The sequence below is a fragment of the Esox lucius genome, chromosome 10 (genome assembly GCF_011004845.1).
Source record: "Esox lucius isolate fEsoLuc1 chromosome 10, fEsoLuc1.pri, whole genome shotgun sequence".
Lineage (NCBI taxonomy): Eukaryota > Metazoa > Chordata > Actinopteri > Esociformes > Esocidae > Esox > Esox lucius.
In genome coordinates this window covers 22,436,923-22,451,022 of record NC_047578.1, presented here as the reverse complement: position 1 = coordinate 22,451,022, position 14,100 = coordinate 22,436,923, and the positions used below count along the sequence as shown (strand labels likewise).

Below are 14,100 nucleotides of genomic sequence, written 5' to 3'. Positions count from 1 at the left end.
CTTATTTCAGGGGCTCAAATGTAATTGGACTAATTAACACATTCATAAATAATATGTTCTTTTTTAATACTTTGTCAAGAATCCTTTGATAGCTTGAAGTCTGGAACGCATGGACATCACCAAACACTGGGTTTCTCCTTTGTGATTCTTTGCAAGGCCTTCACTGCAGCTGCATTTAATTGTTGTTTGTTTGTGGATCTTTCTGCTTTAAGTTTTGTCTTCAGCAAGTGAAATGAACGCAGACAATATATTCCTATACACTTCAGAATTCATCCGGCTGCTTCTATCTTCTGTTACATCATCAATAAACACTAGTGACCCAGTGCCATTAGAAGCCATGCATGGCCATGTCATCACACTGCCTCCACCGTGTTTTACAGATGATGTGGTACGCTTCGGATCATGAGCAGTTCCAAGCCTACTCCATACTTTTTTCTTCCCATCATTCTGGTACAGGATGATCTTAGTTTCATGTTTTCAAAGAATGCTGTTCCAGAACTGGGCTGGCTTTTTGGATTTTTTTGGTATCAAAGTCTAATCTGGCCTTTCTGTTCTTGAGGCTTATGAATGGTTTACACCTTGAGGTGAACCCTTTGTATTTGCTCTCCTGAAGTCTTCTCTTTATGGTAGACTTGGATAGTGATATGCCTACCTCCTGGAGATTGTTTTTCACTTGGCTGGATGTTGTGAAGGGGTTTTTGTTACTAGGAAAGGATCCTACGATCTTCCAGCACTGTTGTCTTCCGTGGACATCCAGTCCTTTTTGTGTTGCAGAGCTCACCAGTGCGTTCTTTTTTATCAGAATGTTTCAAACTGTTGATTTGGTCACTCCTAATGTTCCTGCTTTCTCTCTGATGGATTTTCTTTTTTGCAGCCTAAGGATGGACTGTTCATAGGGTTCATGTGTTCATAGCAGCAGCTTCCAAATGCGAATGCCACACCTGGAATCAACTCCAGACCTTTTACTTGCTTAACTGATGAAGGAATAACAAAATAGCCAACACCTGTCCATGAAACAGTTAATTGTTAAATTGTTACTTTTGGTCCCTTGAAAAAGAGGGGGCTGCATATTAAAGAGCTATAATTCCTAAACCTTCCTCCAATTTGGATTTGAATAAATAAAAATGGTTTATTTGAATATCAAATTTAAGCTGAGAAACTGCACTTCAAGCCTGTGTTCATTATTTAACTATTGAATATAATTTGGTAACCAGACAAAATAACAAAACTTGTCAATTATTTCTGGACCTAACTGTATTTGTAACAAACTAGATCTTACTCAACTAATAACCAAACCTATGCTTTCTAATCGAAATTAATAGACCTTATTCTAACAAATATACCTCACAAATGTAGATATTGTGTAATTTTCAAAGGGCAACAGTGAACACTGCCCTATTGCACGTATCAGAGACACTAGGCAAAATAAATCTGCCCCCTGTATAATTTTAAAGATAAACTATAAACACTCAGAGCAAGACTTTATCCATGACTTTTGTCACTCAGAGCTTTTATCCACAAATTGCATAATGGACCCAGCTTTAGCGTTCTTCAATTTTTATCTCTGTGGCTAATAAACGCACCCTGCTAAAGAGACTTAGTGTAAAAAATATAACTAATCCTTGGCTCTACTTTGATAAACCTCTTCCTACAAAATAATCAAGTATGGGCCGTGGCGAGGAAAACTGATGAAACAGCAGATTGGCTGCTTTTTAGGCATTTGAGAATTAAATGGACTGTAGGAATAAAAAAGGCTAAATCTAGATACTTTCTAAATGCTTTGACAGTCTGCCGGTGATTTCTCAATTCTGGAAGACACACTTGAACATGGTAACACTACTAAAGCAAAATTTGTCAGATTTTGGGATTGTCAGTGATCAAACTGAAATTTTTGATGCCTTTAATAAGCACTTTATTTCCGCTGGTTGATTGCAGGTTGTTCCCCCTTTAGGGTTGCATGATTCCAAATATAGCTCCAGAAAAAATTAAGAGATCACTGCACCTTTTTCTTCCTTTCCAAACAATTTGAATAAGGAAAGTTTTGAGTGAGGAACAGAAGTGTTCAATTTGCAGTGGTCTCTTAATTTTAACCCTTCTTTTCGACTTTTTTGGAAAGGAAAGAAAAAGGTGCAGTGGTGTCTTAATTTTTTCCGGAGCTGTATTCCTCATGAGTTACATGATTTCAAAAATGAAGTTAGTTACAAGTATGCAAATATTTCTACAACAAAATAAATTAAAAGTTTGCCAATCTTTTTTACAAGTGTGCAATTTGTTTTATGAATAAAACGTATATTGCTGTTTTACCTTCAAAGTAGAGTGGATGGCACCCAATCACAGCCACTAGAGTTGGTTGAAGGGGTCCCACAAGGTTCTATTCTTGGTAAAGAAAATATTTTTAATAGGTCCAAAAAGCTGCATGAAAATATGCTTGAACTCGCATGCTTAGATGGCTCTCAAATTAATCAAGTCTCTGTATGTAAATACTTAGGGATATGGCTGAATGATAAACTGTTTTTTAAAATCTATGTTGATGAACTCTTTAAAAGGCTAAAGATCAAAATAGGCTTCCTCTACAGAAACAGGACATCTTGTGCAAGCTACTTTTATGTTGGTTATAGATTATGGGAATATTAACTACATGCATGCTATGGCATCCACACTTCACTGTCTTTGAGATGAAAACAACACTCTCTTGTGTTTGTCTATAAAGCACTTCTAAATACTAAACTACCTACAGTGGATATAAGGTTTTTATTTTTCAGTTTGTTTTTCAATTGAATTGTTCACGTTAAATGTCACATTAAAGGTGGAAAAAGTTTTGACATGATTTATCTTTGTCTCATTCTTTTACATCACAAGAACCTGGCTTTTTAACAGGGGTGTTTAGGCCTTTTATATCCACTGTACTTATTTATCATCTCTAATACATTTTAGAAATATAACTCATTAAATCAGAACTCTAGCCTGGATTACACTTGAGGCCCGTGCAATTGCCACATAATTGGGTATGGCTGGCTTTTCCAGTTATGCTCCTTGCTCATGGAATAGCCTGCAAACTAATCTTAAACTTGAGACACTTGTCCACCTCACCCATTTTAAACATTTATTAAAGTATTTTTATTTCTGTGTTGCTTGTAACGGTTTTGGGTAATGCAAGTTATTGTGCTATCAGAGGAATAACCACTGTGTAAATATAACAATCTGTTGCTGAAACATTTATTGGAAGACTTGTTACTTGTAACTGCTTTGGGTAATGTAAGCCCTGTATTCCATGCACTGACAAAGGTATAAGAATTAAAATAAGCTACATGTATGTGTTAAAGTGTTGTCTGCATGGTCTGTGGGTTCTGGGCTGAAAGGTATGGATTGAAATAACCCCTGGGTTAAAGTATGCATACAATCACCTACACCTACCTACAAGTGCGCTCACCTACATACAAGTGCGCTGCATTTGTTAAGAAAATACAGTCCCATTATTGGCTGTAATATTAATATTGATTTCAGCATAGTCCCCGTCCCTGGGTTACACCTAAGGGACCCCACAGTCTTTGCCAGGCCTAACATCCACAGAAAATTGAGGCCTCTAAGGAAATAACACCTGTGTTTAAAGCATTGTATGTTGTCTTCTGCGATCTGTGATTGTCTTGTTTTGTCTGTTCTTTGTGTTGTTGTTTTTTCTATTTGTTTTTAATCACTGTACCTAAGCTTTGTGTAAAAATGCATACGCATGACCAGCTCTAAAAGAGACCTTGTTCTTAATCTATGTTCCTTGTTGAAATAAATGTATAATAATAAAGTTCGGTCAATGGCATTTCAGTGTATTTTCTTTTTTTAAATGATATTCCTTTCTGAATCAAAAACAGTTTCTGTAATATTAAAAGTGAAATAAACAATTGTGGTGACCCAATACTCTCAATTATTTTGTCAATTTCAACTTATTCTTTACAGACAACTACAACTGTATACAAACTTTTATGGTCAAATTATACTATGTATCATTTAAACTCTTGTACTGCACACAAACGTTTATATAAACTTAATACATTGACAATCCTCTTCCTGACAGTTTCTTCATACATTATTTATTGTATGTGTATCTAGATGATAAATTATATACATAAATCCATGTCTTATCTCATCATGCTCACCAACTATATATAGCTGTATATTGATTTTGTGTATATTTCGTATTTTCTGTCTCTATATGTTGTTTATTAATCAGAAGTAGCGCTGTTACAGCAAGGAGTGTTCTTAGTATGTACAATATGAAAAAAGGTGATTCTGATAACTGATCAGAGTCATCTTTCATATTTTTTGTAAGAAGTGGAAAGTAATCTTGTTTTTTATGACATGGAATCAAAAGCTCTATTTAATACAGATTAAGGATGCGGAATGTTGCGGAATTTGGAACCTTTCGCAGATGGAACCTTTCTCAAAAATCATGATTTTACCCAGGGATCATTTCTTTGAAACACTTTGTTATAAATTCTTTGCGCCGGAAATGTTTCGTCCTCTTCAAGTGATCAAACATGGCGGTGAGTACAGCGTCTATACATAAGATGGCAAGGGTCTTTCGACTTTCCGTTTTAATCCGCAATCATCCATTATCTGCGGTTCACATCTCAGTGTTTTAATACCCCAAAAGGTATAGGCTCATGTGCTAAACTCAAAAGTTGTTTTATTACATCCAAAATGTTGTGGGTCACTGATTTAAATGAAGTATTTGTCAGGGCTAGAAACACGATTGTTGCCGTTGATGTCTCGAATACGTTTTTTAATACTTTGTAACAGTTACCGCGAAATTGATAGAATGTCATCATACGAATGTAAAAAAAATATTGCACACTTTCTGCACGGAAATCATGGCCTAAACATGTTCAATTAGTAACTTAGTGTTGGTAAGCTAAATGGCTAGCAGCAGCCGGGGATATGCACAGGCATGTCCGTGTGGCAGTAATCAGTGGTTTCTGAACTACTGTACCTCAATTTTAAAGACGGGTAGACTTTGAAACACTTTGAATTATTTTTACGTCCCTTTAAGCACTCGTGTCCTTAAAGATAATTGGTCAACATTGTCCAGAGTTAACCAGCTAGGTAATAGCAACATGTTTCTAGTTTGGCAGCTAGTTAGTAGTTTAGCTCCCTAGGCCTGATGCCACTGCTGATCTGTGACGAAGTGAATGTCTGACATTCTTTGTTGTAACTACTTGCCCTTGAATGTTAATACTGACTAATTGAATTAAAACCTGTAATTTGCGGCTTTTTTACTAATATCTGTTGCTGGTAGGTTCATTGCACCCTTCAGCCTTCTAATGCAAACAGTCCTTTTAACAGGACCAGGGTGAGAAAAAGGAGAACCCCATGCGTGAGCTTCGCATCCGCAAGCTCTGTTTGAACATCTGTGTGGGGGAGAGTGGTGACAGACTGACCCGTGCTGCGAAGGTGCTGGAGCAGCTCACAGGCCAGACTCCTGTCTTCTCCAAGGGTATGTGTCCCACTTTTTTTGTGATTGCTGTTAAATCTCTGGCTGGAATTTGAATGACATCTTGACCGTGGAAAATTGTGTTTACATTGCCCCCCCTCAGCCCGCTACACCGTGCGATCCTTTGGCATCCGCAGAAATGAAAAGATTGCTGTCCACTGTACTGTCCGTGGAGCCAAGGCTGAGGAGATCCTGGAGAAGGGACTCAAGGTGAGCTGTTACTTGATACATGATCCACCACCTCCCAGTCACTCCAAGATATCTCCATAAACTATGCCCTGCATTACTCTCAAACCACCTTTTTACAAGTTGGGCATAACTCTGCCTTGTGCAATTTGTTCAGCATCAATCGCCGGGGGTTTTGATGGAAGGATGGTAACCGGCTGTTCTGGCATGACTTTACCCATTTTTCCACATTGCTACATGTTGCATCTACTTACTGTTTTGATCCTTCCAAAGGTGCGTGAGTACGAGTTGAGGAAGAACAACTTCTCAGACACCGGCAACTTTGGCTTTGGCATCCAGGAACACATTGATCTGGGGATCAAGTATGACCCCAGCATCGGTATCTACGGACTGGACTTCTATGTTGTAAGTTGCCTTACGTGTCTGAATGGTTTGGAACATTATAGTTTGATTTAGCTTCCTGGTTACCATATTGTTGACATGCCTTTTAAAACTGCACCCCCCCCTTTTCACCTGCCCCTTTTATTTCCAGGTCCTGGGCAGACCCGGCTTCAGCATTGCTGACAAAAAGCAGAAAACGGGCCGCATCGGTTTTAGGCACCGCATCCGCAAAGAGGAGGCCATGCGCTGGTTCCAGCAGAAGGTGTGTGTTTAGGTCTCTAATCTGTGTGAAGTATACAAGGGTGGGCAGTTAAGGCTGCAACCAAGTCATTCCCAGTCATAATATGCCGCTCTGTGGTCGTCCAGAGTATGGCCGGACTCACAATAGGGTATAGCCATTATACCAGTCGTCTTAGATCCAATGTTCAGCACCTTGGTTGGTAGAGAGAAACTTATTTTTCTGGGAACCGCAGGCAGCATTTGTTTCAGATACACAGTAACACTGTGGTCTACTATTCAAGTCTCAATGTTGACCACTTTCACTTGGGTGTTACTGCTTGGATGGAATTAATGCCTGCACTCTTCCCACTCGGTGGAGCAATTGTCTACCCTTGCATGCTCTTGTGTAGGCCTTGGCTTACTCATGGGCTGGATGGTTGAATAGTAATGTTTGACTCGTGTTACCTTTTTGCAGTTTGGTTTCCAGCTTAAGGCAACTTCAAAGCTAATTGTGGTCTCTCTTCTTTGCAGTATGATGGAATCATCCTCCCCGGGAAGTAAAGGACCATGATTGCCCTTGTTTATAATAATAATAAAATAGAAAAATACCACTTTTTGTACTGTAATCATTGATGGGATTTTTCACCTGCACTGGATTCTTTAAAGGTTTTCTTGAACTAATGTGTTAGAGACTAGGTGAAGTGAAGTAGCATTTGTGGTAGCCATGGGACCAAAGGGATGGGGAGTTGTGTATCTGCCCTAATAGTAGTTGTGAAAATCAACCCCCGTTCTATAAACTTCCTGTCTAGCTGAGTCCAACTTGGATTGCCGTAATAGGAAATATTCGGCCATCCCTTTACCCTGACAGGCTACATCAGTTTGGATTAAAGAATGTCCTTATCTTTGAATATTATAGATGTGTATTGATGTTCTTTGCATCAGAATGTGGCTAACCAACGAATCTGTCATGGTGAAAATGTGAGTAGTCGTCTTACTACCCTGTGATAAGGTGTGTGGTCTTGCTGGAAGCATTTGACAACTGTTAGACTGACTGGTAAGGGATGCATATGTTCAGCCAACAAAGTTAAGTGATGCTGTGGCATTCAGGTTATGATCAATTGTTATTAAAGAGTCATATGTGAAAAATGAAACCTAGAGTGCTTAACTCAACCTGCTTGTATTGATTAGACAATGGTAGGATGAATTGGTAAGGTTCATGCCAAATATCCTTGTTAAAGCAGAAGAAGATATCAGGACATATGTCCAGTTTTGGCACACATGCCTGCTTTTAACCTCATCTTCCTTGTCTTAGCAGACCAGTATTGAACCTTGTGTGTTTTTTTTTTTTTTTGCTGCTGTAGCCCATTCTCCAAGGTCTGTTGTGTTCAGAGATGCCCTGCTCACTACAATCAGAAGTGTTTTATGATTTATTTATTTTACTATTTGTCACCCTGAATGAGGGTTAACCTGACAAAATACTTGGGTTGAATAAGATGGGTTGCATGTGATATTTGGAAGGATAATGTTAGGTTGTGCTTCATGGTACTGTAAAACCAGTCAATGCCTGCCCACTGCCTGGCTTTGTTGAACATAGGTCAAACATCAGGTAATTTGAAATGGTAATTTCTTTCACTTTTGAATGTTTAAAATTAATTACAAGTATATTAAGTGTTCTAAAAGATTATTTCCAATTATAATTAAAATAGGTTAATTTTTAAATGTGCTTATTACTTTGGAAAATAGTTGCTATTTTAATGTTAATACTACTTAGTTTACTAGTAGTGTAAATTCCAAAATAAAACCGTATACTACTTTGTGTTGGATAACTGGGTTTTCCAGTTTGTGCCTTGGTAATGAGGTGGGAAGGGTAGTTGTGAAAGGTGTTGAAGCCAGTATGAGAAGATGCAAACAAAGTTTAAATGGGGAATTTCCCGCACACCCTTAACAATGTTTTGGAAATATGTTTCAAATTGAAAGTATTACCATGTGAATTCTACTGGTCAGTTTTGCTTGGTTTGAATTTATGCTAGTGAAACAGTAAAAATCATATGGCTCAGTCTTACTGAGGGACATCACTAGAAAATCTTGGATGGGTGCGCTGAGCCTCATTTTCATCATGTAGCCTATTTTTTGCCTATTAAGGGGTGTAAAATCTATCAAAATACGTTGGTTTTTTGGTTCAAGGTTAGCTAAAAGTATACCTGTCTGTGTTGGACAGTGATCTAATATGACTTAAAATCTAAAAGAAAAGTCAAAAACAGATTTAGTCATTAGCCCATTCATCTTGGAATAAAGCCATTAAAAATGTTATCATAAAAAAATAAAAAACATTTAAAAACCTTCCTCTGACCAGAATATGTTGCAATACGTTAACTTCAAACCCAAACAAACACGAATCTGTGAAACACACAGTTTTGCAGCTGTGTTCCTGATGATTATTAGTGACATACAAATGTAGATTGCATGTCATTATTGGGAAATGTATATTTTCTGTAGTTGGTTAGTGTTATTGCTAAAAAACTATCTGCCACTGTCCCCAATTATTGGCCACCTTACTATTTTGTGTATTACAAATGACAGATCTTAGTCTTCTCTGAAGTGTCTACTAGAAAGTTGTAGAAGACTTGATCACCATTTGACGTACATCGTTTTTTAGCTTTTTGCCACATGATGGCAGTATTGGCTTTAAATAGAGACATGCATAGTTGTGGTATTGTGGTAACTGACGACGATGCTGTTTTTAGAGTTTGCTTTTAACTGCACATGTTTGGATACCACTCATTTTTCTCCAGTCATTTTATGGTTCCAAACCTGAATGCTTCTTTATATTTAAGTAGCCTATTTGTATTTATTTTAAATATGTGACAGTGGACAAATACAAAAGTTGATTCCCGGACAGTGTGGCAGCTAATGTGTTTGCATTAGCTTTGATTAAGTTTAAAGTTAGTTGAAATAAGACAAAATCACCATTCAATTAGATTGAATTGGATTTATTCAGTGAAACCCCGGAATTAAATTTCCTCATCCTTTTCTGGAGATACAAACCAACACAAATTTCCTGAGTGACAGTTTTAGCACACAAATACAGAAGGGTTTTATCCAATAACATTTGCCAAATTAGCCTGATTAACATCAAATTACATTAAGTCTTTCTGTCTATTGGAGTTTCACTGATTCCTCTCCTGTCATTGTATCGGTGGAAGGACATGATTGAGGTTGACACTGACAGAACACATCACAGGTGAACAGGCATGACCTGGATACACAACATGACCTTAGCTAAATCTCTAAACAGTCTGTGATTTCATTTCCAAATCAGACTACTCAAATCTCCCGAATATGAGAAAGGTCTGCTTTTTTTGAGGATGTCTTTTGTAGATGGTCTGAAGCCTGAGAATACATGTGGTCATAAATTGTTGCGCCATGGTTTTGCTCCCAATCTTTCTACCTGGACGACATGGTAATCACATTATTTTGACATTAGTCCCCTGTACTCAAGCAGTCACTGCAACTATCACTTCATTGCACTTAAAAAAAAAAAAAAAAAACATGTTTAAATATTGTATCATAAAACATTTTTTTCTGCTTTTATTATTTCACTAAACTACTGAAGACAATATTTTCGGGAAATGTATAAATTATAAATATATGAGAGGACGGATTATATTTAATGAGAAATGTTAAACATTGAGCTGAAAATCATTATGCGTATTTGTCAATTGTATGGCTCAATTTCTAACACCTATACAGTCTACCATTCACTCATTCCAGAATGTACACTAGCACGCGCACGCACACACACACACACACACACAAACACACACACACACCCTCACGTGTATATTTTCACCGTTCTCCCTTCCCACCTTGTGAACTGCAATGCATATTGTACACATACAACAAATAGATTGAATTAACAATTATATGCGGTTCAACAACCACACAGGCCCCATTCAATTCATCCCTCTAGTATACCTTCCATCTTTCCTTTCTTGCTCTCTTCTGCAATCTCCTATACAGCTCTCTGTTTCTTCTCTCCTCCACCTCACTATCACACCTTTATACCTTCCTCATTTTTCTTCATTTGCTCTCTTTCATTTTCTCTCATGCAGTGATTGGCTGTCGGGCTGCGCTGCTCTCTCTCTGTGGTTGCTCCACCTTGGCGGCTGGGGTGTTGCGGTGCTGTTGCCTGCGGGGGGCATGGCGAGGCGGGAGGGTCAGTGTGCAGCAAGACACGCCCACTGTGGCTTCGGGAAGATCCTCCCCCATGGACCAGCTGTCCGTCGCCGGGGTGTACTTCTGCACGGCTGCCTTGTAGCGCTTCTCTGCCTCGTTCCATCCTCCCAGGAGGTACAGCTGCTCCCCGAAGGGCGACAGACCAGCCGTGCTCACACCCAGAGGCAGAGGGGCGGCCCGGCTCCACTGGTCACTCTCCGGGGAAAACACCTCCACGGTCAGGACATCCACACGGTCCCCGCCGGGCCCCAGCTGGCTCCCGCCGACCACATACACCTTTCCTCCCAGGGCGGAGGAGCAGTGCCAACCGCGGGGGGTCTCCAGGCCAGCCTTCTCGCTCCACGTGTCCGTATCGACGCTGTAACAGGCCACGGAGCGCGAGTAGGCACAGTTAATGTAGCCGCCGGTCACCAGGATGTCCCCTGAGGGCAGTGTGGCACTGGCGTGGCAGCAGCGTGGCACCTCCATGGGCGTCTTCAACTGCCAGGCGTTGGCAGATGGCAGGTAGCTTTCGGTGGTGGCCAGCAGGCCTTCCACGTTGCGGCCACCGATTGCGTACAGGCGCCCCCCGGTTGCCACCAGGCTGAAGTGGGTGCGACGCTGGCGCATGCTGGCCAGATGTAGCCAGGTGTTGAAGCGAGGGTCATACCTGAGGAACAAGAGCGACAGCAATGAGGAACATTGATGTGGCCCAAAAGTTCATGTACTCATAAACTTCACCAGGCTCAGCCAGAAGAGGACTGGCCACCCCTCAGAGTCTAGTTCCTCTATAGGTTTCTTCCTAACTTTGGACCTTACTAGGGAGTTTTTTCTAGCCACTGTGGATTTACTCTTGTTACTTGCTCTTTTGGGTTTCAGGCTGGGTATCTGTAAAAGCACTTTGTAACAACTGCTGATATAAAAAGGCCTTCATAAAAATAAATTTGATTCATTAATGAGAAATGATATTCAAATTTTCCCCGTGAAAAAATCTTTTCATGTATGTTTTTTATGTTGGGGTTTGGATTGTGTTCAGATAGTGACCTGCTAAGAGTACTGACGGCGTGTTTGGCCTGGTTGCGTGCGTCATTCTGGTCCTCTCCTCCGGCCACATACAGGAAACCATCCATCACTGCCACACACTGATTAAAGCTCTTGGCGGGCAGCTGGGACAGGTGGCGCCAGGTGGCCCCGCCCTCACGCTGGTCTCTCCACAGCACCTAGATTAGCACCAATGTCAACAACTTCGTACTTGTCATTTTGGCTTATGCTGTTGAATCATGTCAATGGTTGAAAATGTGATGTCTCTGAACACCTCTCTGTAGTTTTTATCTCTTTGTATAATTTTTTTTTTTTTTTGCGTTTGCCTACTCGTAAACCAGAAGGTCTACTCTACATTGTCAGACACAACTAAATGTTTTTATAACGTTGGTACTTTGTTTGTTCTGAACTTTGAGGTCCCCCCTGCCCTCCCACTCACCTCCCTGCTCAGTGCACGTTCAGTGATGGAGGGGCGCCCACCAACGGTCAGTAGGGTGGAAAGTCCTCCACGCACCTGCGTGCGGCGAGACTGCAGCGTATTCTGCTGGTAGGGCAGCAGGTGATAGTTCATGGCGTCCACCAGCAGGCGGTGGCACTGGGGGTCCATCATCATGCGGGCCACGGGCTGTATCTCACTCACCAGCTCGTTGGCGGGGATGGTCTCATAGCGCACGTGGGAAAGCAGCTCGGCGGCATGCACCTGGCGCCTGGGGTCGAAGTCCAGCCATCTCATGGCCAACTGTGGTTCGAAGGGGAACCAGAACTATTCTTAGAATCCTTTTCGGTTTGGTTATAAATACGTCTCCCCCTCTTCCTTCTGGCTATGACTCTTATCCCTATTTGTATTGTGTATTAATAACCATACAGGGAGCTATACTAGCTATGTCTATCTCATAAGATGTCGGATATATCATGTCCTAAACAGCTGGTCTGAGGCTGGATTTAAGGTTAGCTCAAAATGGCTGTGGTGAAGGGTAGAGAATCAAGGATCCTTGGTCATTTGCTACAGGCAAAAAAAATCTGTGAAAAGGAACGGTGAGCAAAGCTGACCTGGAAGGCGGTGACTTCAGAAGGCAGCACCAGGCTGTCCTCCTGGAGGAAGGCCGTGATCTGTTCCAGGGTCAGCTGGTTGAACAGGGGCGTCTCGGTGAACGTGACAAAGTTCTCCAGCACGAAGCGGCGGGCGGCATTGCGCACTCCAATCAGGCCGTAGGCGGCGGCGATGTTCCATACGTACACGCACGTCTGCACGTTCATCTCGGCCAGCAGGAAGTCCGTGCACATCTTGAGCAGTTGGGGGATCTGGAGGGTGGCCGCCGCGGACACAGTACAGCCGATGGTGTACAGCGACATGTGGACGCGACCCAGATAGGCGAAGGTGATAACATTGGCCAGGCCTGGGGACAGGAATGCAGACTTTGACCACACTATTCGGACCAAACTCCTTGACGTCCCCAAACCAGACAGTTGTCTACCAATGTATAACGACTGTAGATGTTAGAGGGGTTAATTCGAAACATACCGAGGGGGGAGAGTGAGGGAAGCTCCAGTCGCTTCATTCCGGGATCCTTAGCCAGAATCTCCCGGAAGTACTGGCTGATGGAGGAGATGACCAGCTTGTGAACGTCAAAGGCCTTGGTCTTACAGGCCAGCTCCAGGTCAGTGAGGAAGCGCTCCTGGCGCATGCGGCTTAGTTCCTCCAGCAGGGCATTGCCGTGGAGGGGGCGTGTGAGCTCGCAGCCCAGACCCAGGCCTCTCTCTCCGGGCTTGATGACGGGAGGGGGCAGGGGGAGGTTGTTGAGCTGGACCATATCCAAAGCAGCCATCTCATCGATCTTCTTCACGCCCTCCAACACCACCACGCCTCCGGCCATCTGGGTGGTGACTGTTGTCATTTGGGAAACAACTGGCTCCATGGCTACTTTCTTAGTGCGATTGGCCTTCTTCTTGGGTGGCATGCCCTATGCTTGGTTTGACAGGAGGGTGTTAAAGGTTTCGGTTTTCAACTGCAGATTGAAGCACTGAGGGGTGAGGGCTTTAGTTTGTGGACACTGACTAAACAAACAGACAGACACAACCACTGAAACACTGAGAGACAGACAGATGGACTGGGTGACTAGGTATGTTCCCAACTGCTGACAGATGGAACACAAGATGGACCGACTGACAGGAGTGTGAAGGGGGGGTTGGGGGTGTATAGGTAGGCTGATGGGTGGGACAGCACACAGAATCTGAAAAAGGAGAAAAGAAAAAAAGCACTGAGTATTACAATGGTAGTAATATGTATCTCAAAGAAAGTGCTTGATCAACACGTGTTTTGAGGGTGTTTGACTTCCAGAAAATGTGTGTCAAGGTCAGGTCTTTGGTTTATAGCTACAACTGAACAACTGGGAACTTTTAACTGTATATATACTGGGATGCTCCAATTGACAAAACAGTGCTGTATGGAACAAGGAGGGTTTGGATCGTGGGCTGGGGAACTCTTTCTGCCTGTCTACTGTTCTTTACATTTGCATTCATTTCTTCAAGCCAAATATCGCCACACCCACCAGACAGGATAACAGGTACCTGAAGGA

General features: G+C 41.8%; 2 protein-coding genes across 2 annotated transcripts; one reads left to right on the top strand and one right to left on the bottom strand.

Moving 5' to 3' along the window:
* Positions 1–4,484: 4,484 nt before the first annotated feature.
* Positions 4,485–6,879, top strand: rpl11 (ribosomal protein L11). Its single transcript, XM_010900292.4, has 6 exons — positions 4,485–4,535; positions 5,335–5,485; positions 5,586–5,692; positions 5,942–6,073; positions 6,201–6,311; positions 6,800–6,879. Exons 1-6 carry the CDS (start codon positions 4,530–4,532, stop codon positions 6,827–6,829), a joined length of 537 nt encoding a protein of 178 aa, XP_010898594.1. The 5' UTR covers positions 4,485–4,529; the 3' UTR covers positions 6,830–6,879.
* A 3,459-nt stretch (positions 6,880–10,338) lies between these two features.
* On the bottom strand, positions 10,339–13,491 carry klhl43 (kelch-like family member 43). Its single transcript, XM_034294815.1, has 5 exons — positions 13,047–13,491; positions 12,575–12,921; positions 11,964–12,263; positions 11,528–11,703; positions 10,339–11,153 (listed from the first exon to the last, which is right to left on the bottom strand). Exons 1-5 carry the CDS (start codon positions 13,480–13,482, stop codon positions 10,373–10,375), a joined length of 2,040 nt encoding a protein of 679 aa, XP_034150706.1. The 5' UTR covers positions 13,483–13,491; the 3' UTR covers positions 10,339–10,372.
* Between the last annotated feature and the right edge of the window lie 609 nt (positions 13,492–14,100).